Below are 25,179 nucleotides of genomic sequence, written 5' to 3'. Positions count from 1 at the left end.
GCAGCAACTGGGTTCAAGTGGATATAAGTTGCTGTAGTTATGCAGAGGTGAAGATGTATGCACAGGGTAGACTAGGGTGGAGAGCTGCATCAAACCAGTCTTTGTGCAACAAGAATATTACATAAATTGACACTGCGTTAGTTGTACTCTCAGTATTGGCGTATCTTCCACGTCCTAAATAAGGTGTTTAGAATTTTATTACTTCATACGCAGAAACTGCTTCGTATATAAAGAGAATTTAACATCACGTCTTATTGTTCAGAAACGCCACAAACTGATTGCATCATAATGACCGTTTTTCATCACGTACTTACTTCCTTCTTTCGTTGATTCAAGTTACCAGTTCATTTCTGTTACCCATATCCGATATCTTGCGGATATCGTGTTTTAGTGATTGGTGCCTTTATCAGTATTCTTAAAGCTATTGAACATCGTACCATACATATTACATAATTGAATAGTTTCTTAAAGTCCTAAAATACCATTAAATGCCAAAATTTCATCGATTATAAACACATTAGAATTTTTTGTTCCGTGTTTTCACCTTTTCGTGAAACCAAACAGAGGTTCGTCCTAGTACACCTTTAAGTTTGTAGCTGTTTTTCTGTTTATTACTGTAGCCGATTTAATATATAAATATCAATATCGCCACTTCACTAGTAACTTTTCATATTGTGCAATGGATAGTTTGTAACTTCTGCCTTTTGAAATTTTGGATACATTACTGTTTATTTAGATGTTCGGCAGTCACTCTGTTAAAAGAGACGACTCACAAAAAAGAACGTCCCCGAAAGAAATAAACCGTCAGCCTATTGTTCGTGACGTTTCTGTAATTAATGGCCACGCACTTAGCAATTACACATGTTCAGGATCTGGTACAGATGACAACCCTGTGTATGTATAACATAAGTTTATTGGCTCACAACAATGAATGTTTCTATGTCCTCAACACCAACACTTCCGTAATCCACACTGATAAAAAATTCCTCATTTCCAACAAGTTACCGCTTAATTCATCGTGATACTTTCAACGATACCTGTTTCAAGTTTAACTATATTGTCCTATAGTTCTTTAATCCACGTAAATCCTGACAGTAACTTCAGTTGTACTCACGCTGTAAAGAGCAACAATCGCTCCTTCTGCTTAATTTATGTGTACACGATCCAGTCACGTTAATATAACCACCACCCATACTCGATCTCAACGTATAAAAACAACTCACAGATGGTAGATGGCAGCAATAGCAGTGGAGGCTATATAAAGTGTGTCGGGGACAGGCGGACAACAGTGCAGTCGTCGTAATGCAGAAACGAAGCCACTTATCGGACGTCTAAAAGGGTATTATCATTGAATTTCGGGGCAAGGGTGGAAGGATTTCCGAAACGGCAAAGTTTATAATCTTTTAAAATATACCGAGCATGGCAAAATAGCGCTATCCGAAACCAGCACCGAGGTAACTGTGGTGCACCACGGGCCATAGATGACGGGAGAACGACGGCTGCATAGATGGTCAAAGGCCTATAGACGCGCAACTGTTGAGCAACTGACCGCCCAGATGGACCGAAGGATTACCAACTGTATCTCCTCAATGAGCGTTAAACGAACATTCCTGCGTATGGGCGTCCGTAGCAGGCGCCTGGTTCTTGCACCCATGCAGACTGTTGTTCTTCGGCGACGAAGGCTGGAATATGCAGGCCAGTACCGTAACCTTGAAGTCCACTGAGAGCTGCGAGGTGTGGTGTGTGTTCCCGCGGCAGGTTCCCCGTGGGCACGGGCATCGCCGGCCAGGTGGCGCTCACGGGGGAGGTGCTCAACATCGCCGACGCCTACTCGGACCCGCGCTTCAACCGCACCGTCGACCAGATCACCGGCTACCACACGCGCTCCATCCTCTGCATGCCCATCTTCATCCGCGGCAACATCATCGGCGTCGTCCAGATGGTCAACAAGCACACCGGAACCTTCACCAAGGTCAGTGCCCGCATCAGCGCCAACCTCATTTACGCGGCACCGTGTTGAAGTGTATAAATATGCCGCTAAACACGTATACAGCTACATAACCTAGCCAACTTAGGAACAATCAACAGGGAGCATGTTTCTCTCCACATAATTATTATCTTACGTCACTTTTAGTTGTTTCACTAATTGCATAGAGCTTTCAAGTGCCCTCACAAATAAAAGTACACTGGCCTTAGGTTCAGAGAGCGAGGAGGCCACGCAATTATTCCAACTCTACCCACCCATCTATCACCGAATCTGTTTTTTAGAAGCCGACGGACATTAACACTAAAATGAGAAGGTGTTCCATCGTGTACGAAGTACATATTTTATCGCATATTTAAAGGCACATCTGCTATGAGAACAGGTAAACGCTCTTTACGAAATTATCATAACTTTGTCCGTTGAGCCTGGGTGGAAGAAAGTGAGGCCCTACCAAACAGTCACCAACAATTCCGCCCCTAACATAGACAAAAATCTTTGTTGATGAGTTGCTTAATCAGCTGTGAGAGGATTGACGTCTGCCCGTACATACCGATTGTGAAAATTTACAATCTCGTCTCGTTGAAACGACGCCTCTTCTGTAAACAGCATCGTTGTACTAAAAACAGGATTGATACTTTGTTAAATAAACCATTCGCAGAAGAGTACTCGTCAAGCAAAATCAGTTGCTGATCGTGCCTGCACACGCTGTAAATGGTATGGATAAACCTGTGCTCGTGTAACACTCGCCGAACAGTCACGTGTGTTGCAGTTTCGTGTCATTTACTGACACTAGGGTCGTCGTCAAGTGAATGAAGAATTTCCGGCTCCCGTTGCGATGTCCTCGTGCTTCTAGGCCTCCCCCGGTCGCGACTATCAGGCTTAAATGCCCCATGTTCCCTAAGTCAACAATCAATGGCTTCAAAGTTTTCCTGTCGGGGCACCTTCACCCTGGAAATCTCTCCCTGCACAAACGTTGAGCGCGAATGGCATTGCCGTCAGCTAATCCAAACATCAGCTGGGAATCTGCCATCTCTGCATTTGTGTACATTGCCGAAGAGACAAGTCTGTGATTAACTCTACTTAGTGACCCGTGTGCTTGCAACGTTCGTACTGATCACTAGAACAGATGATGCTATCTGTAAGCAAAAATGGCTCTGAGCACTATGCGACTTAACTTCTGAGGTCATCAGTCGCCTAGAACTTAGAACTAATTAAACCTAACTAACCTAAGGACAGCACACACATCCATGCCCGAGGCAGGATTCGAACCTGCGACCGTAGCGGTCACGCGGTTCCAGACTGAAGCGCCTTTAACCGCACGGCCACACCGGCCGGCTATCTGTAAGCAAGCGATGATGTACGTTGTATGCCAACAGAGACATGTAAAACAAAACGTGGCCGTGCACTACGTAGATAGACTTCATCAAGAGTGCACGTTCCGTCTCCTGTCTTTCCCATGATTAATGAGTTGGATAAAACGAGTTGTAGCATGGAAACAAAGTGTTTCGAGATGCATGTCCATACAACATAATTTCTTCGTCTACGTGTGACGAATGTGTCGTGCAATTTGTGCCGTACATTTTTGTTACACCCTGTATACAAGGTGCCCCATTTATCTTGACCACCTCAAGCAATATTTTGTTCAAAAGAAAAACACATACATCAAGCAGTTGTTGTTTATCTACCAGGGGGACATTAACCCTAGTTCGAGTCTCCGCCCGGCACACAGTTTTAATCTGCCAGGAAGTTTCATATCAGCGCACACTCCGCTGTAGAGTGAAAATTTCATTCTAGAAACATCCCCCAGGCTGTGACTAAGCCATGTCTCTGCAATATCCTTTCTTCCAGGAGTGCTAGTTCTGCAAGGTTCGCAGGAGAGCTTCTGTGAAGTTTGGAAGGTAGGAGACGAGATACTGGCGGAATTGAGACTGTGAGGACGGGGACTGAGTCGTGCTTGGGTAGCTCAGTCGGTAGATCACTTGCCCGCGAGAGGCAAAGGTCCCGGGTTCGAGTCTCGGTCCGGCACACAGTTTTAATCTGCCAGGAAGTTTCATTAATCAGCATGACTGTCTGTCCTTCAACTCTGTTCGTTACGAAGATATGAACAGCAATAAGTCTTTATTAAATAGCCCCCCCCCCCTCCCTATATTTCATATTTGATGAACCACTTTCTCTCATCTAGATTTGTTCAAAAACGTATCACAATGTACGATTCACGATATTAAAAACGTAACACAAAACTGTCTTTGACTCTGCCTTACTAGCACACAGTACAAGTACCCCGGATACCTAAGCCGTCCACTTTCTGGAGTTGACAGCAAACAAATGGGAACTCAACAGGTTTTTGTGAGTACAATCAAGAACTGGTTCACTATAAACGGTGTCCAGAAACAGTCTGAAAAGTTTGCAGGAGTGTTTCAGGGTAGATTGTGATGATAACTGTTAAGAAAAAAATTCTATGCTTTGCGCCGTTTACGAGTTAGTTAGCATTTAAGTTATCCAATCGGGCCGTTTCACGAGCCAATTCAAGCGCCCTCCCCCCCCCCCCCCCCCCCCGTCCCCCGGATACAATTAGTATTACTTGTTGGTTAAAATGGCTCTGAGCGGTATGGGACTTAACATCTGAGGTCATCAGTCCCCTAGAACTTAGAACTACTTAAACCTAACTAACCTAAGGACATCACACACATCCATGCCCGAGGCAGGATTCGAACCTGCGATCGTAGTATCTCTTGTTGTCATAGCGTGGATGATAATGCGCGAGATCGCTCAGCCTTTGGCTCTGGTTCTATCTTTACTACCGTTCCATTTCCAATTTTTGTATCATTTCTTGTTCGGCTTTGGGAAACCAAACGAAATATATCTTTGGCGACACCGTCTCTGGCGGGCCGCTTGAAATGGCGCGCGCAACGGCCTAACTGACTAACTTCAATGCTAATTAACTCTGAAACGGCGCAACCTATGGAATCTTTTTCTGAATGATTATTTTTCTGCAGAACCCACCCTCCGACACTCTTCAAGCTTTTCAGACTGTTTCTGATCACCCTGTGTATAACATATAGTTGAATAGTTCTGTATTCTATATGAGAAAACAATATTGCAGTTACTCTTCTGCTACGTTACATTCTACACAGATGTATAACATTTCTACTTTCTTTTCATTGCTGTACTTGATACTACCGGCAGAAAAGGAGGGAAGGATTTTGCTGTAGATGTAATCGCGGTCAATAGAAGGCGTCAAAACGAACGTAACTAAAACTAATTGTTAAATATTACGATTGCCTTGTTAGCAGATATTAAATTATCGTTGCATGAATTTGGCTGGCAATCGGATTCTTAATCATTGTTCATTTTATAGCTGACGGTCAAGGACTTCTGTTGCAGTAAAAGAACCCAAAAGATAATATTGATAGGTAATGCTGCCGTGATATGACCAGAAGATTTTATCACAGATATAATGACGGAATGGTTAACTTTTCTCTCTTTAAATTCTCACTTTACTCTCCCACAGATAATGAAAGTGATAATAGGGTAACTGATTCACTAACTACGAAAGACTCGAAAGGTATATAAAAATTCAAAATTTGTGAATTTATTTGAACAAAAAGATCTTTAGAGTCCGTTTATTACATTAGTAAGTAGTATACCTGAAATTAAAATTGTAAATGAAGGTAAAAAATTACTTTAACTGAAATTCAGTCAATTATCCCCAGTGGCTTCGTTAAGAAAAGAAAAGAAAGAAATGCTAAGTCATGAATCATCACAGGAAAGTTAGAGAAATGAAAAATCCTAACCAACTTGACTGATTGAGTTTAAGGATTTAACAGTTAATGAAGTTGTGTAATTCCCAAAAACGCTCCACTCCCTTGAGATATTTCAACTATTCAGAAACATATTCGATTACCAGAAACCAAAACCCAGTACGCTCATAATTACAGTTGGTTATGTGTAATATGAGAACGGATAATATGGCGTTCTTATGGAATGTAAATAATGACCAGACTGCTAAATTTACATTTTGGTACTTTTTATCTTTTTGTCAATTCCAATTAATTTTACTGGAGGATATAAAAAAATTACTGGCGGCGTGTGACATTCGTGAAACGGATGTCGCTCACTCAAACAGACCTTTAGTTGAAGACGGTTGACTGAATGACTGTCATGTATTTTCCTTGTATTTCCGTTTGTTTATTATCAACTCCAGCAAGTGGACGAGTTATGTTACACTGGGCACATTCACTGTGTGTTAGTAAAGGAGAATCAATGTCAGTTTTAATTACGTTTTTAATAACGTCATGTTTACGTGAACAGTACAAAAAATGGTTCAGATGGCTCTGAGCACTATGCACTTAACTTCTGAGGTCATCAGTCGCCTAGAACTTAGAACTAATTAAACCTAACCAACCTAAGGTTCAAATGGTTCAAATGGCTCTGAGCACTAGGGGACTTAACATCTACGGTCATCAGTCCCCTAGAACTTAGAACTACTTAAACCTAACTAACCTAAGGACATCACACACATCCATGCCCGAGGCAGGATTCGAACCTGCGACCGTAGCAGTCGCGCGGCTCCGGACTGAGCGCCTAGAACCGCTAGACCACCGCGGCCGGCACCAACCTAAGGACATCACACACATTCATGTCCGAGGCAGGATTCTAACCTGCGACCTTAGCAGTCGCTCGGTTCCAGTCTGTAGCACCTAGAACCGCACGGCCACTCCGGCCGGCTGTGAACAGTACATTTTGATACGTTTTGAACACGTCCGAAGTAAACTGAGTAGACTGACGAATAAAATCTGTAGGTTGCTATTTTGAAAACTGCCCCTGGTAGCTGAGTGGTCAGCACGATGGCATGTCATACCTAACGGCCCGGGTTCCGTTCCCGGCTGGGTCGGATATTTTCTCCGCTCAGGGACTGGGTGTTGTGTTGTCCTTATCATCATCATTTCACCCCCATCGACACGCAACTCGCCGAAGTGGCGTCAATTCGAAAGACTTTCACCAGGCGAACGGTCTATACGACGGGAGGCCCTAGCCACACGGCATTTCCATTTAGTTTGAAAAACACTTATCGCTATTCATATTGTCGTAATGGTCAAAATTTCAAGAATAGCAATCATGGCTTCCTGGAAGTTAAACGACATTTCCGTGATATATTTTTTAATATTGCTTTTGGACAAAAAGTTTTTCGAGTGGTAAAGATGAATAGGATAGCCTTTGTATTCTTCTTGACTAAAAGGAACGTGATAAAAATTCATCACAATTAATACAAAATTCTTTCGGTTTGTTGCCTACGTAGAACCAAGCTTATGATATAGCCTAACGAAGGCCACGTACAATAACACCCGAAACATTGGTTCGTTTTGTAACATGACGCGTTCGATAACGAAGAACGATTTGTGGAAAGACTCCAACCGCCAGCCGCCTACACCCATATAATGTCACTATTAGTTTAGTCATTTACACAAACAGATCCGTTATTAGTTTAGAATCTCAAAGCTTAAGCTTCGTATATGTTTATCAAATCTCTTCAGTGCACTGCATTTTTAATTAATTTCAGATTAAAATTGACTATTCCGTTCAGCTATGATCACTTTTGTGAAGCGACCATGCATATAGCAAGTAGAGTGATAACATAATTAAATCAGTTTTAATTAAGAAAAAATTCTGGCTCGAAAATTATGATTCTGCTTGAAGACTGACCTATAGGGACGTAGTGTTATATATTGCACAAGAGAGTAAAAACAGAAAGTATAACTAAATAGTCAGTTTGCTTCTACGAGTACATGTTTATGACACTCCACTGCGCAGATGGCTGCATGGGCACGGTTCGAAGCGAATAAAAAAAGTTAAATGCCACATTCCTCGGGAGCGCCCTTGTTCGTAATTCACTACGTTGGTGCTTCAGTAAACTGTATTGCTCCTCAGGACCGACCATTACGGACCTTCGGCAGTGGGCCTCGGCGACCGACTAGCTTTCCAGATTCCTGTCTCCCTCTAAGTACAAAAGCTCACCTTCAGACAATTTAACATATTTTGGTTAAAGTGGGGCAGTAACACCATAGGCATCCTCTACATTCATTCGATGATTCCATTCCCTCAAACCTTTTGGCTCACCTTGGAGATCAAGTGATGGGCAGAGACGTACCAAATTTCTAATTGAGGCCTCCCTCACACTCAAATCAAAGGTCGAGGTACTTGAACAAACAAACTCAGTCTTCTAGCATAATCTCATACAAGTTCCCTGTAGCCGACGTTTTTTATCCCACCTGGAAGGCGGCGCGTGGGTCTGCTCCTGAAAACTGAAGGGTAGGCCGAATGTAGGAACCTAGGAGGAGCAGGTAAGTAGAACTCTCGGTACTGCAATTAAAGTAAAAGTGGTTTTAGTATATCTCAACACAATAATAACGTTAATACATAACTGTGCACTGAGGAGCACGTAGATGCGAAGCCGGATGTATCAAAGCTCACAGAAGTTACACAGGCAGAATTTGTAGTGGCTCACCCACTGTGGAAATGAAACAATGTTGGTTGGTTGTCCGCTCGTGATGAAATGGGCTGAATCCGGAGCGGCTCTCGTAGAGCTGCACAGCGCCGGCTAGAGGGCGCTGTCGTCGGCGAAGGTCTTCCGCTCTCGTAGTGCCAACTTAAGGACGGCTACCTACACTGTGGCAACGTAGCTATCGATACCACAGACGTAGCGTTCACCACAGGTTCCAGTTATTCGTAAAAGACATTAAGTTTTAAATCAGTTTGTAAAAAAAAAAAAAAAAAAAAAAAAAAAAAACGCTTCCTTATCCAGATTGAGTAGCATTTTTGGCGGCGAACTTCACATTCCTTGCATGTGGCCAATAACCTTGATTAATGCTGCGGATGACCTACTGCGGTTCAACTTTGAATCAAAGGTCACCGCCATTCCAAAGTAATAACTTTCGCTAGTGCGATGTATTCTGCAATTCCTAATGCATGTGAAGGGGTATACGTAGTATCTTAACAATGCGAACCTAATATTTTTATATGGAAATGAAATTCACAACAAAATATTACTTTTATTTGTCATAAAACGTTTTTATTATGTATTTAAGTAAAAATTAAAGTAGCAGTGAAAATAATAAATGTTAAACAAGGTAATATTACACATCTAAAAGATTCTTTGTTACTTACTTCTTGGTTGTTTCGACGAGAATAGTAGGACATGCTACCTAGTGCAAACTGTTATTGCCTAGCTGCTGCTGACAATATTGTAACCTATGTAGCAAAAGTTGGAGTTTTTCCTCCAATCAGCTGCATGTTCGGTACAGATCAAATTCTGGTTCACTTGGACAGGGAAGCTAGAGGAAATTACTTGAGGCCTTGTGAAAACTTAATCCGGTGATAGCGTCGGATACAAAGAAAGACCTAAGATTAGTCGGGCGCAGTATGAACCCCACCTCGGTCTCGTTCTAATTTGATGCCTTGAACAACACGCTATTTACATCGGTATCCAACTGAAAGAGCCGTTTAAAACAACAAATGCGTACTTAGTAACTAGGAACCTACCTTTCAATCCTCCTCCTTACATAACATTAATAGGAAGTCACCCACAAGTTGCCGGTTCCTAAGATGGCGTGAAAGAAATTTCGTTTAAATTATTTAAGGTTAAGCTTTTGGCTGTACCTGTTTCTATCATGTTATTTCAGTTTCGGCTTATGTGCCATCGTAAAGGATAAAATTCGATGTCATATTACGGCTTAGAAATAAGTTAAGAAATTACGGTGTCATTTTACGGCTGTGTAACCCTTGATGCTTGCAGAGTTAATGTCTGTTATCAATGAGAAGAATAACGTGATACGTTACCTTACAACAGCCGTTGACACTGTTACCATGAAGGTTGTCGTGTGCGCAGTACTCACAGGGAGACGTCAAAACTACCAGTTACATATACGATATTGCAGTACCTGTGTTATTCTGATTTAGGACGTAAGGTTTCTTCGGAAATGCAAGCATTGCTGAAGAAATTTTGCATTATAAACGGGAATAACACAGGCACTTCAATGTCGTATTTATCCGCCAACACCGGGCCAGCATCTTTAAATAAAATGTCTCCCCCGTAGAGGAATATACATAGTGTATGTACGACTACAGGTTGTAGACACGTGGTTGGTGACATATGGACGATTGGATCTGACCGTAAGACGTGCACGGATAGCCAAATGGTATGGGACTGCTTGCAATCAGAGGGAAATCCGGCTTTGAGTCCCTGTCCGGCACCAATTTTTACTGTCAACATTCCATTAATCAGATGATCGTTGTCCATATTCGCAGCTGCGAATACATTTAATGCAGGCCAGTTACGTACGTCCTCCTGGAATAGCACACGACCTTTGTTTTCGGAGTCGATTTGTTTGCGAATATCTCCTGGATACTACAGTCGCCTATAACTTCATCTTGTAGAGCTCGCCTTATTCAGTCCCATCTAATTACCTTCTTCACCGTGTTCGGACTCTCTTCCCCGAAGATTTCGTGAATTAGCTGGAAGAACAGGGCATCTGTCTCCTCAAACAACTTCAAGCATTCGCAACCAGGGTTCCATCATTTCAACCATATATTGTAAAATTAACAATTATATACGAAGCCAGTAACCGTTCTCGAAAGAAGAGATACTGTTGATGACCGTGCAGCTTTTCCCTGGAATAAATGATGATTAACTGAAACCCTCAGCTGCCGACAAGTGTTGTTGATATACCTCGATGTGAACAGCTAAAAATGTGTGCCCCAACCGGGACTCGAACCCGGGATCTCCAGCTTACATGGCAGACGCTCTATCCATCTGAGCCTTGGAGGACACATATGAATAGCGCGACTGCAGGGACTTGTCCCTTGCACTCTTCCCGTGAGACTCAAATTCCCAACTGTCCACAATTCTACATATGCAATGTACCTCATAGACATTTGCCCATCCACTCATTACTCCGCACACTTTGGCGATTCCCTTAAGAGTTTGGGCAACCTGTGCGCATTCACACAGACGAAAGTCAGTGGCTGGGTAGCCATTAACTATATATACGAAGACGGTAACAGTTTCAGTTAATCATTATTTAAATTAACAATTAATACAATGTACCTCACAATGAGCTCCAGGCTCGCCCCTCTCTCTGGTGCGTATACAATAGCGTAGGTGATTTCAGGTTCCATAATGTTCAATGCCAATGCAGGCTCTTTGGTTATTCATTGGTGTTCTACCTTATTTCCATCAGAGGCTGCACGAAGTAACACGTCCACCACATCAAGTGACGAATTCCTTTCACCTCTGATGCCCACGGCAGGTGCAGCTCCTGCGTATATACTTGCGTCTGCAGAAACAGAAGCCTACCGAAAGTGTGTTGCTCCACTCCAGTTAACTTAAGATAATAGTTTTCCCTTCTACACTCTGGCCAATACCTTCCATTTCTCGAAGAGCCTATGAGTGTACCATGGCATTTCCTAACGAAATATCATGTTACACTACATGGTGACACAGCCCTACAAAGATCTGATCCCAACAAATTTGTAGGCCGCAACATGACATCAAGTGATGTGGCTGACAATGCCACATATGCCGAAATTTGAGTAACACAATAAAAAAGTTACAGCCAAAAGCGGAACATAATTTCATTTACAGAATTTATAGAGAGGCTGTAGACACGAGTTAAAGGGGTTAAGAAAATTTGTGTTTACCAGTCTCTGGATGTGAAGCGAAAGAAAAGTGGTGGCATACTGTTCCTTATCATTATGGTGTGCGAGAAACTGTTTGGCTGGATTCCATATTCATTTCGCATTCTATTATGGAGTGACGGCAGGTTTATTGTCGGACTGGATCTCAGTCTCGGCGGTACACGTGGCGCAATTCTAGATGCGATGGACGGCATCGATTGTCAGCTCTCCCATTCTCTCAGCAGCTGTTTGCTATATGACTCTCCTCAGGTGTAACTAGGACATGGACATCACACAAGAGTCCAGTGTGACAAAGGAACAAACCCGTTCCGATCGGTCTTCTGTCAAAGCTTATGGCCCTTTACATCTACGTGATTACTCTGCTATCCACAGTAAAGTGCTTGGCAGAGGGTTCAATGAACCACCTTCATGCTGTCCCTCTACCGTTCATCTCTCGAATGGCACGCGGGAAAAACGAACACTTCTATTTTTCCGTGCGAGTCCTGATTTCTCTTATTTTATCGTGATGATCATTTCTCCCTATGTAGGTGGATGCCAACAGAACGTTTTCGCAATCGGAGGAGAAAACTGGTGATTGAAATTTCATGAGAGGATCCCGCCACAACGAAAAACGCCTTTGTTTCAATGATTGCCACTCCAATTCACGTATCATGTCTGTGACACTATCTCCCCTATTTCGCGATAATACAAAACGAGCTGCCCTTCTTTGTACTTTTTCGATGCCATTCGTCAGTCTCACCTGATGCGGATCCCACACCGCAGAGCAGTACTCCAGAATAGGGGGGACAGACGTAGTGTAAGCACTCTCTTTGGTAGACCTGTTGCACCTTCTAAGTGTTCTGCCAATGAATCGCAGTCTTTGGTTTGCTCTACCCACAATATTATCTATGTGATCGTCCGTCCCAGTCATCTGCACCGCTTCTTCTGGTCTTATGATGTGTTAGCGGAAAGAGCAGGCTTCAGGAAGACAGGTGAGTGAGCGAGTGCTGAGCCCTGAGCAGGGAGCATGTTCCGCACTGAGTGGGTGGTGGTGGCGGTGCGCAGGAGGACGAGGAGGCGTTCGAGATGTTCGCCGTGTACTGCGGGCTGGCGCTGCACCACGCCAAGCTGTACGACAAGATCGCGCGCTCCGAGCAGAAGTACCGCGTGGCGCTCGAGGTGCTGAGCTACCACAACACGTGCGGCGAGGCCGAGGTGCAGCAGGTGCGCGAGCGCGGCATCCCGGACGCCATGCCCGGCGTCGACGAGTGAGTACCGCAGCGCTGCCGCTCTGCAGCCGCCCGGCCAGCCCAGCTCACACTTCACCACAGTCGCCCGTCAGCTCCTTTAGTACTAGTTTTAAGCAACCTGCGCATTATCTGTGTACTACGATCATCGTGCAGTATCGTACCTCCCATCTGCTCAAATAGTAAAAGACATCTACTACTTCAAGTTGCTCAATTCCTAATTGCTGGGTAGTTTATTTTATCTCATCATCTATTTCTTCAATCACTTCTACATCTATATCTACATCCATACTCCGCACATACGGTATGTGGCGGACGGTACTTTGAGTACCTCTATCGGTTCTCCCTTCTTTTCCAGTCTTGTATTGTTCGTGGAAAGAAAGATTGTCGGTATGCCTCTGTGTGGACTCTAATCTCTCTGATTTTATCCTCATGGTCTCTTCGCGTGATACACATAGGAGGGAGCAATATACTACTTGACTCCTCGGTGAAGGTATGTTCCCAAAACTTCAACAACCCCATACCGAGCTACTGAGCGTCTCTCCTGCAGAGTCTTCCACTGGGGTTTATCTATCACATCCGCAACGCTTTCGTGATTACTAAATGATCCTGTAACGAAGCGCGCTGCTCTCCGTTGGATCTTCTCTATCTCCTCTGTTAACCCTATCCGGTACGGATCCCACACCAGTGAGCAGTATTCAAGCAGTGAGCGAACAACTGTACTGTAACTTACTTCCTTTGTTTTCGAATTGCATTTCCTTAGGATTTTTCCAATGAATCTCAGTCTGGCATCTGCTTTACCGACGATCAACTTTACATGGTCATTCCATTTTAAATCACTCCTAATGTCTGCTCCCAGATAATTTATGGAATTAATTGCTTCCAGTTGCTGACCTGCTATATTGTAGCTAAATGATAAAGGATCTTTCTTTCTATGTATTCGCAGCACATGACACTTGTCTACATTGAGATTCAATTGCCATTGCCTTCACCACGCGTCAATTCGTTCCAGATCCTCCTGTATTTCAGTACAATTTCCCATTGTTACAACCTCTCGATATACTACAGCATCATCCGCAAAAAGCCTCAGTGAACTTCCGATGTTATCCACAAGGTCATTTATGTATATTGTGAATAGCAACGGCCCTACGACACTCCCCTGCGGCACACCTGAAATCACTCTTACTTCGGAAGACTTCTCTCCATTGAGAATGACATACTGCGTTCTGTTATCTAGGAATTCTTCAATCCAACCACACAATTGGTCTGACAGTCCACACGCTCTTACTTTCTTCATTAAACGACTGTGGGGAACTGTGTCAAGAGTCTTGCGAAAGTCAAGAAACACGGCATCTACCTCGGAACCCTCTGAGTCTCGTGCACGAATAGCGCGAGCTGTGTTTCACACGATCGTCTTTTTCTAAACCCATGCTGATTCCTACAGAGTAGATTTCTAGTCTCCAGAAAAGTCATTATACTCGAACATAATACGTATTCCAAAATTCTACAAATGATCGACGTTAGAGATATAGGTCTATAGTCCTGCACATCTGTTCGACGTCCCTTCTTGAAAACGCGGATGACCTGTCCCCTTTTCCAATCCTTTGGAACGCTACGCTCTTCTAGAGACCTACGGTACACAGCTGCAAGAAGGGGGGCAAGTTCCTTCGCGTACTCTGTGTAAAATCGAACTGGTATCCCATCAGGCCCAGCGGACTTTCCTCTTTTGAGCGATTTTAATTGTTTTTCTATCCCTCTGTCATCTATTTCGATATCTACCATTTTGTCATCTGTGCGACAATCTGGAGAAGGAACTTCATCATCTGCGGAGATAGTTGGCATATAAACTTGTAATACTGTGGTAGGTGTGGGCTTCGTGTCTATCTTCTCTACGATAATGCGTTCACTACGCTGTTCATAGTAGTTTATTTGCCCGCGTTACTACTTTCTTATTCATTATTAAACCCACTTCGGCATTACTCGTGTTTGAATTTATTTTTGTAGCTCAGTATTCATCTGAATCTAACTTCAACCTATCCATTTCCCTTTTTAGATTCCCTAACCTACCTGCCTGTTTAAGAGATCTAATACTCTACGCTCCAATCCTACAATGCCAGTTTGACACCATCCCCCTGAGTAGTCCGCGGTCCGACATCCGAATGGGGGTTTGAAACTTCCTGGCAGATTAAAACTGTGTGCCGGACCGAGACTCGAACTCGACACCTTGGCCTTTCGCGGGCCTACTTGCCCTCGAAAGGCAAAGCTCCCAAGTTCGAGTCTCGGTCCGGCATACAGTTTTAATCTGCCAGGAAGTTTCATATCAGCACACACTCCACTGCAGAGTGAAAATCTCATTCTCGAATGGGAGTTTATTTCACCCCTGGATATTTTACCCAATAGGACACCATCATCATTTAACCATACAGTAGAGCTGCATGCCCAAGGGAGGAATTACGGCTGTAGTTTCCGCTTGCTTTTAACCGTTCACAGTACCAACACAGCAGGGCCATTTTGGTTGTGTTACAAGGCCAGATCAGTCAATGATACTGCCCCTGCAACTACTGGAAAGGCTGCTGCCCCTCTCCAGGAACCACACGTTTGTCTGGACTCTCAACAGATATCCCTCCGTTGCGGTTGCACCTACGGTACCGCTATCTGTATCGTTGAGGCATGGATTGACAACAAGGTCCATATTATTGAAATTAAAATATTCTCAAAAACCGTGGAATACCTGCGACCGATATCGTACCAGTATCAATGTTGATAACACGCAAAAATGGCCGGGATTCTCGATTCCCAGCACAGATGAACTGTCAATACGTATTTAAGTTTGTACAAAATTCTCAGTGCGCTAGTCCTACTCACACCTCGCCATTTTTTTTTATTATTATTGCCATTATCGTCATTACCTCGTATGTAAGTACCTGCACGAAATAACAGCCTCCATCATACTTTGGATGTTGTAGCTCTTCTTTCCGTATTCTCTAATCAAAATTCCGCTGAAATTCCGACATTGGATTTATTTTATTCTTGCCTAACATGTTTCACCAGCCTCCTCCGTACTTCAGTGGTCAGCGTGTTTGCCTACGCTGCAGATGACCTCGATTTGATTCCCGGTGATGCCAGAGATCTTTTTCTCTAGAGGAGGGGGGGGGGGGGGTTCTGTTTCGGGTTGCCATATCGTACCGACTAGGAGCTACTTGAGTAAAACGTAGTGGCTCCGAGGTCAAGTAGGGCTGCAACGACCGGGAGAGCGGTGTGCTGACCCCATGTAGCTGCATACCTCGTCCAAATGATGGCATTGGCAGAGGATGACACGGCGGTCGGTCGTTCCCGATTAGTTGCTCTGGGCCACAGCGTGGAACTTTGCTTTACTTTCTTTTGCTGACACGTTTCAACACATTCTGTGCGATCTTCAGTAGTTTTATTTATTTTCTTTCTCAAACGATATTGTCACTCAGGTGTTTATTGGTAATTTTATACGTACCATACGTTCTACAGCCTGAAATTAATTTTTTGATGGGTCGTAAATAAAAGAAGCAAGGAAAACACGGGAAGCAAGGCCACAGCATAAAAAGAACCACAAGAAACTGTAATAATAGATAGTAAACATTGAACTGTCAATATATATAACCGATGGCGTAATATAAGAAAGGAATTAAGTAAAAATCACTGAAGATGGCATAGAAAGTGCTGCAGCATGTTTGGGTAAAACAAAGCTAAAAGCGGTGGGAGAATTTCTCTCCGCATAGGCTCCATGCCTGACAGAGCCGCGCAGGACGTTTTTATGAGCGGTGAAGCACACTACATTATCTCTCGTGTATTGTTGTTGTTGTGGTCTTCAGTCCTGAGACTGGTTTGATGCAGCTCTCCATGCTACTCTATCATGTGCAAGCTTCTTCATCTCCCAGTACCTACTGCAACCTACATCCTTCTGAATCTGCTTAGAGTATTCATCTCTTGGTCTCCCTCTACGATTTTTTACCCTCCACGCTGCCTTCCAGTACTAAATTGGTGATCCCTTGATGCCTCAGAACATGTCCTACCAACCGATCCCTACTTCTGGTCAAGTTGTGCCACAAACTTCTCTTCTCCCCAGTCCTATTCAACACCTCCTCATTAGTTATGTGATCTACCCATCTAATCTTCAGCATTCTTCTGTAGCACCACATTTCAAAAGCTTCTATTCTCTTCTTGTCCAAACTATTTATCGTCCATGTTTCACTTCCATACATGGCTACACTCCATACAAATGCTTTCAGAAATGACTTCCTGACACTTAAATCTATACTCGATGTTAACAAATTTCTCTTCTTCAGAAACGCTTTCCTTGCCATTGCCAGTCTACATTTTATATCCTCCCTACTTCGACCATCATCGGTTATTTTGCTTCCCAAATAGCAAAACTCCTTTACTACCTTAAGTGTCCCATTTTCTAATCTAATTACCTCAGCATCACCCGACTTAATTAGACTACATTCCATTATCCTCGTTTTGCTTTTGTTGATGTTCATCTTATATCCTCCTTTCAAGACGCTATCCATTCCATTCAACTGCTCTTCCAAGTCCTTTGCTGTCTCTGACAGAATTACAATGTCATCGGCGAAGCTCAAAGTTTTTATTTCTTCTCCATGGATTTTAATACCTACTCCAAATTTTCCTTTTGTTTCCTTTACTGCTTGCTCAATATACAAATTGAATAACATCGGGGATAGGCTACAACCCTGTCTCACTCCCTTCCCAACCACTGCTTCCCTTTCATGTCCCTCGACTCTTATAACTGCCATCTGGTTTCTGTACAAATTGTGAATAGCCCTTCGCTCCCTGTATTTTACCGCTGCCACTTTTAGAATTTGGAAGAGAATATTCCAGTCAACATTGTCAAAAGCTTTCTCTAAGTCTACAAATGCTAGAACCGAGTAATACTTCAAGGTCATTTTTCCTATTACCCTCTTTCAGAGAATCTACATTGAAGTCCCCACAAATAATAATTTGCTTCCCCCTGTCTGACAGATAGCACAACAAGGAGTCCAAATTTTTCAGAAATAGATGAAAATTTCCTGATGGGGACCTATATACAGTTACAATTATAAATGTGCCTTTATTTAATTTAAGCTCACAGGCACATGCTTCTATATGTTTCTCTACACAAAAATTTTTTGTTTCTATACTTTTTGCACAATGATAACTTTTGACATATATGGCAACTCCTCCTTTCTCCATATTTTCTCTCATTACATGTGCAGAGAGCTTATAACCACTTACTTACACGCTTCTGTGCAATGAATACTTTATTCCTCAGTGATGAATTACCCCAAAATATGATGCCATATGAAAGCAATGAGTGAAAATAGGCGTAGTAAGCTAATTTACTAAGATGTTTATCACCAAAAAAAAAAACACCTGCTTTCTTTGGTATTGGGATTATTATATTCTTCTTGAAGTCTGAGGGTATTTCGCCTGTTTCATACATCTTGCTCACAAGATGGTAGAGTTTTGTCAGGACTGGCTCTCCCAAGGCCGTCAGTAGTTCCAATGGAATGTTGTCTACTCCGGGGGCCTTGTTTCGAGTCAGGTCTTTCAGTGCTCTGTCAAACTCTTCACGCAGTATCGTATCTCCTATTTCATCTTCATCTACACCCTCTTCCATTTCCATAATATTGGATTAGATTAGATTAGATTAATACTAGTTCCATGGATCATGAATAAGATATTTCGTAATGATGTGGAACGAGTCGAATTTTATAATTAGGTTAATTTAACAACATACTTAAGTTAATATAACAACTTTATTTTCTTTGTGTTTTTTTATTTTTATTTTTTTATTTTTTTTTTTTAGTTTTTTTAATATTTTTTTTCTTAATTTATATCTAAAAATTCGTCTATGGAGTAGAAGGAGTTGTCATTCAGAAATTCTTTTAATTTCTTCTTAAATACTTGTTGGTTATCTGTCAGACTTTTGATACTATTTGGTAAGTGACCAAAGATTTTAGTGCCAGTATAATTCACCCCTTTCTGTGCCAAAGTTAGATTTAATCTTGAATAGTGAAGATCGTCCTTTCTCCTAGTATTGTAGTTATGCACACTGCTATTACTTTTGAATTGGGTTTGGTTGTTAATAACAAATTTCATAAGAGAGTATATATACTGAGAAGCTACTGTGAATATCCCTAGATCCTTAAATAAATGTCTGCAGGATGATCTTGGGTGGACTCCAGCTATTATTCTGATTACACGCTTCTGTGCAATGAATACTTTATTCCTCAGTGATGAATTACCCCAAAATATGATGCCATATGAAAGCAATGAGTGAAAATAGGCGTAGTAAGCTAATTTACTAAGATGTTTATCACCAAAATTTGCAATGACCCTTATTGCATAAGTAGCTGAACTCAAACGTTTCAGCAGATCATCAATGTGTTTCTTCCAATTTAATCTCTCATCAATGGACATACCTAAAAATTTGGAATATTCTACCTTAGCTATATGCTTCTGATTAAGGTCTATATTTATTAATGTCATCATACCATTCACTGTACGGAACTGTATGTACTGTGTCTTATCAAAATTCAGTGAGAGTCCGTTTACAAGGAACCACTTAGTAATTTTCTGAAAGACAGTATTGACAATTTCATCAGTTAATTCTTGTTTCTCAGGTGTGATTACTATACTTGTATCATCAACAAAGAGAACTAACTTTGCCTCTTCATGAATATAGAATGGCAAGTCATTAATATATAATAAGAACAACAAAGGACCCAAGACTGACCCTTGTGGAACCCCATTCTTGATAGTTCCCCAGTTTGAGGAATGTGCTGATCTTTGCATGTTACGAGAACTACTTATTTCAACTTTCTGCACTCTTCCAGTTAGGTATGAATTAAACCATTTGTGCACTGTCCCACTCATGCCACAATACTTGAGCTTGTCTAGCAGAATTTCATGATTTACACAATCAAAAGCCTTTGAGAGATCACAAAAAATCCCAATGGGAGGTGTTCGGTTATTCAGATCATTCAAAATTTGACTGGTGAAAGCATATATGGCATTTTCTGTTGAAAAACCTTTCTGGAAACCAAACTGACATTTTGTTAGTACTTCATTTTTACAGATATGTGAAGCTACTCTTGAATACATTACTTTCTCAAAAATTTTGGATACAGCTGTTAGAAGGGAGATTGGACGGTAATTGTTGACATCAGATCCATCCCCCTTTTTATGCAAAGGTATAACAATAGCATATGTCAGTCTATCAGGGAAAATGCCCTGTTCCAGAGAGCTATTACACAGGTGGCTGAGAATCTTACTTATCTGTTGAGAACAAGCTTTTAGTATTTTGCTGGAAATGCCATCAATTCCATGTGAGTTTTTGCTTTTAAGCAAGTTTATTATTTTCCTAATTTCAGAGGGAGAAGTGGGTGAGATTTCAATTGTATCAAATTGCATAGGTATGGCCTCTTCCATTAACAGCCTAGCATCTTCTAATGAACACCTGGATCCTACTATATCCACAACATTTAGAAAATGATTATTAAAAATATTTTCAACTTCTGACTTTTTGTTCGTAAAGTTTTCATTCAATTTGATGGTAATACTGTCTTCCTCTGCTCTTGGTTGACCTGTTTCTCTTTTAATAATATTCCAAATTGTTTTAATTTTACTATCAGAGTTGCTGATTTCAGACATGATACACATACTCCTGGATTTTTTAATAACTTTTCTTAATATAACACAGTAGTTTTTATAATTTTTGATAGTTTCTGAGTCACTACTCTTTCTTGCTGTCAGATACATTTCCCTTTTCCGGTTACAAGATATTTTTATACCCTTAGTAAGCCATGGTTTGTTACAAGGTTTGTTACGAGTATATTTAACTATTTTCTTGGGGAAGCAGTTTTCAAATGCATTTACAAAAATGTCATGAAATAAATTATATTTTAAATTGGCATCAGGTTCACAGTACGCCTAATCCCAGTCTAACTGTTGTAGGCTTTCCCTGAAATTTGCAATTGTTAAATCGTTGACTGAACGTACTACTTTGGAGGACTGTTTAGTATTGCTGAATGGAGCTATGTCATATATTGTAACTAGCTGTGCACCATGATCAGAAAGACCATTCTCAACAGGCTGAGCATTTATCTGGTTAAACTTATCTTGGTCTATAAAGAAGTTATCTATCAGTGAGCTGCTATCCTTTACCACCCGAGTAGGAAAATCAATAACGGGTGTCAAATTGAAAGAACCGAGTAATACTTCAAGGTCATTTTTCCTATTACCCTCTTTCAGAGAATCTACATTGAAGTCCCCACAAATAATAATTTGCTTCCCCCTGTCTGACAGATAGCACAACAAGGAGTCCAAATTTTTCAGAAATAGATGAAAATTTCCTGATGGGGACCTATATACAGTTACAATTATAAATGTGCCTTTATTTAATTTAAGCTCACAGGCACATGCTTCTATATGTTTCTCTACACAAAACTTTTTTGTTTCTATACTTTTTGCACAATGATAACTTTTGACATATATGGCAACTCCTCCTTTCTCCATATTTTCTCTCATTACATGTGCAGAGAGCTTATAACCACTTACATTTACCTTATCCATATCAGTAACAATGTGATGCTCAGACAGGCATAGTATATCTATTTCATTCTCAGCTTCTAAATCTTCTAAACAAACCAGAAGCTCATCTACTTTATTCTTTAAACTCCCAATATTTTGATGAAATATACTTACATTATTTTTAATTATACTTTTATGAGAACCTTCCCTTATTCTAACATTTGCAGTACTCTCCTGTCTGAGTTTCTCATTGTGCTTAGGCCTAGTTCCTATACCAGTGGTCACATGGTGTTCAGAGAGGCAGATTATGTCAGCTGGGTTGGGTGACTTTAATTCATCAATGGAATTACCTAGGACTGAGATACAACTTGGTGGAGATAAAATTTCTGGTGATTGGTGAAAATTTATAATTGATAGCTGTGATTGGTGATCCAATGTGCTAGAATTGTGCTGTTTAATTTCTTTCCTAAACTGAAGATTTGTTTCAATCCTGACCTCTCGTAGAACTTGACATCTTTCTGTCTTACCTATCCTAAAAAAGGTGCTGCGCCAACACCTGTAACCACTGGTATTTTACATTTCATGGCAGTGCCTCCCCCCCTTAAATTTCCTGCTATTACCTCCCCTTCCCTTTCCTGTTGAGATGTAGGCCGTGCCTGGTATAGTCCCACCTACTAAGATAATCAACAGGAACCACACCAATATGAGCCCCCACACCCGATCCAAGCAGCCGTTCCAACTCCAAATTAACTCTCCCAACAGAAGAGTTCAAATGAGGCCGGTCATGGCGTCTCAGGACAGATACAAATTCAACATTGGTGTGTCTCGATGCTGACGCAATCTTTACCAGGTCACACTCTATACTGTACCCAGGATCTCTGTCGATGCTGTTCCCTGGCCCTCCCACAATAACCACGGTGTCTTCCCTGGTAAATCCTTTACAGAGTGAACCTAAATCCTCTGTCACCTGATCCAGACTAGCACTTGGTTTGAAAAAATTTGTGACCTGGTATTCTGGTCCTAATTCCTCCTGCAGAAGTTGGCCTACACCTCTGGCATGAGAACTGCCTAACAACAAAACTTTCTTCCTTTTCGATGACTTTCCTACATTCTTTTTCAATTTCCTATTGAAAGTTTGTTGTGTCCTGTCTACACCTAACTCTGCTTGAGGCTCATCAGTTTCTAACTGAAGCAACAGGTCAAACTTATTTTTGACATTCACCACAAAACTGTCAGACTTAGTTCTAGGCCTATTCCTTCTGCTACCTGTTGCCACTTCCCACCTCTCTTTGCCCTTCTCCCTCCTTAACCTGTCCAGATCTTCCCTAGCCTGATCTAGCTCAGCCTGAAGGGCAGCAATTTTCCCCTCCTGTTCCACTATCTTCCTATCTCTGCTGCAAATCCTACATAACCACTGATGAGCCTGATCCACTTTCCCAACACCCACGCCACTGCAGTCCCCCCAGTGAAAAAAACTACTGCATCCATCACACCAAACCCCGGAACTAACAATTCTACGGCAAGTCAGGCACTTCTCACTCATGGCAAAAATAATACTTTAGCTAGAATAAATCAATTAAATTACCGAAAATCAAAAAAGACGTTACAAGAATTAAGCCTATTCACAAATGTATATAAGCAAGTTTCTGATTTAAAATTCCGCTGTTTTTCTGAGACCTGTATTAAAACAACGAAGGTATACGCTATTTATTATATATTTCACTCGATGGAACGAAAAAAAGGACAATTAAACGAGATACTTTAACTTTGATTCTCCAAAAACGTTACGAGAATTAGGCCTATAAACAAATGTATATAGGCAAGTTTCTGATATAAAGTTACGTTGTTTTTCTGAAATCTGTATTAAAACAATGAATTTATACGCTATTTACGGTAGTTTACTTATTTGTTACCGAGAAACTAGTTAAATTACCGTGAAACAAGAAACAAACACGTTTACAAAATTTAAGCCTAAGCGCGACTTCGCGAAGTTACGATCTTTTCGTGTTTTCTGAAAAAATACGCAAAGAAAAGTCAAACCTTTAACGGCAAGACAAAAACGATACACTAATGCACGTATTTAATTTGTTGTCGGCGTTAAACTAAATTATATTCCTGTCTAAATCACTTAACTTTCTGGAAATGGTTTCTGGCGTCACTTACTCGGCGGCCATCTTGGAACCATCTTGCACTCCAAGTCCTCAAGTACATCGCCCTTGTATAGACCCTCTATATACTCCTTCCACCTTTCTGCTTTCCCTTCTTTGCTTAGAACTGGGTTTCCATCTGAGCTCTTGATGTTCATACAAGTGGTTTTCTTATCTCCAAAGTTCTCTTTAATTTTCCTGTAGGCAGTATCTACCTTACCCCTAGTGAGATAAGCCTCTACATCCTTACATTTGTCCTCTAGCCATCACTGCTTAGCCATTTTGCATTTCCTGTCGATCTCATTTTTGAGACGTTTGTATTCGTTTTTGCCTGCTTCATTTACTGCATTTTTATATTTTCTCCTTTCATCAATTAAATGCAATATTTCCTCTGTTACCCAAGGATTTCTACTAGCCCTCGATTTTTACCTACTAGGTCCTCTGCTGCCTTCACTACTTCATCCCTCAAAGCTACCCATTCTTCTTCTACTGTATTTCTTTCCCCCCATTCCTGTCTATCGTTCCCTTATGCTCTCCCTGAAACAGTGTACAACCTCTCGTTTAGTCAGTTTATCCAGGTCCCATCTCCTTAAATTCCCACCTTTTTGCAGTTTCTTCAGTTTTAATCTAGATCTCTCGTGTATGCCGATGATATTTGTCAGTGAAGAGCTGTTGACGGTGGTCAACCTTCGGCGCCTCTTGTGAATGAACTTTTCTTTTTGTACTGAACCGACAGGAAAAAATATATTGCCGTTAATGTCTGACAAACGGTTGCAGCAAAGGACAGGTCCTTAGTTGCCAGGATTCTTAGCACGGAGTAGTTTCCGGACGACCACAACGGAGCATGATGCAGCCCCGTCAAGTCGAAATAACTTCCTGCAACAGTATAACGACAGCGCTTGTCCAGCTAACGGTAAGATAGGATTTTATCTTCGAAAAAATAGCTGCAGCTGAATACCAACAAAGAAATGTAGCAAATGAGTTTGCTACACACAACATCATCCAATACGATTACAGCCCACTGTGCATGAGGAATCTATTCTCAGTAGTGTCATACACAACCGAACTGCGCATGCATGGTGTGTCGATTGATAGCTCCATTGTTGTTGAACCGTGATTCGACCGACAATAGGGTATGTCAGTTGTGGATACGTAGCACCAGTGTGATGTCCGTCCACATCGCTGTGCATGCTGCCAAGTAAGAAAGGTTCAGCAAGTGACGTGACCGCCTCCTGCACTGTTGCTGTCGAGGAAGAGGCGTTCGGGTTACAGCAATTCAGGAAAAGCAGGAAACAGATCTGGTATTATTGACACAGCTTACGACTTGGGTATCGTAATTTTAATGCTGACTGTTACAGCTAAATAATCTATATCTACATCTACGTGATTACTCTACTATTCACAATAAAGTGCCTGCAGAGGGTTCAATGAACCACCTTCAAGCTGTCTCTCTACCGTTCCACTTTCAAACGGCGCGCGGGAAAAACGAGCACTTAAATTTTTCTGTGCGAGCCATGATCTCTCTTATTTTATCGTGATGATTATTTCTCCCTATGTAGGTGGG

General features: G+C 41.7%; 1 protein-coding gene across 1 annotated transcript in view; it reads left to right on the top strand.

Moving 5' to 3' along the window:
* Positions 1 to 25,179, top strand: part of LOC126483707 (probable 3',5'-cyclic phosphodiesterase pde-5) — a 794,749-nt gene that overhangs the window by 664,837 nt on the left and 104,733 nt on the right. Inside the window, exons 9-10 of the mRNA XM_050106800.1 lie at positions 1,759 to 1,972; positions 12,722 to 12,924. Of these exons, the coding sequence (XP_049962757.1) occupies positions 1,759 to 1,972; positions 12,722 to 12,924 (417 nt within the window). The remainder of the gene's footprint in view (positions 1 to 1,758; positions 1,973 to 12,721; positions 12,925 to 25,179) is intronic.

This window comes from Schistocerca serialis, chromosome 1, assembly GCF_023864345.2.
Source record: "Schistocerca serialis cubense isolate TAMUIC-IGC-003099 chromosome 1, iqSchSeri2.2, whole genome shotgun sequence".
Taxonomy (NCBI): Eukaryota; Metazoa; Arthropoda; class Insecta; order Orthoptera; family Acrididae; genus Schistocerca; species Schistocerca serialis.
The sequence above is the reverse complement of the archived record's forward strand: the minus strand, read 5'-3'. Positions and strand labels throughout refer to the sequence as shown.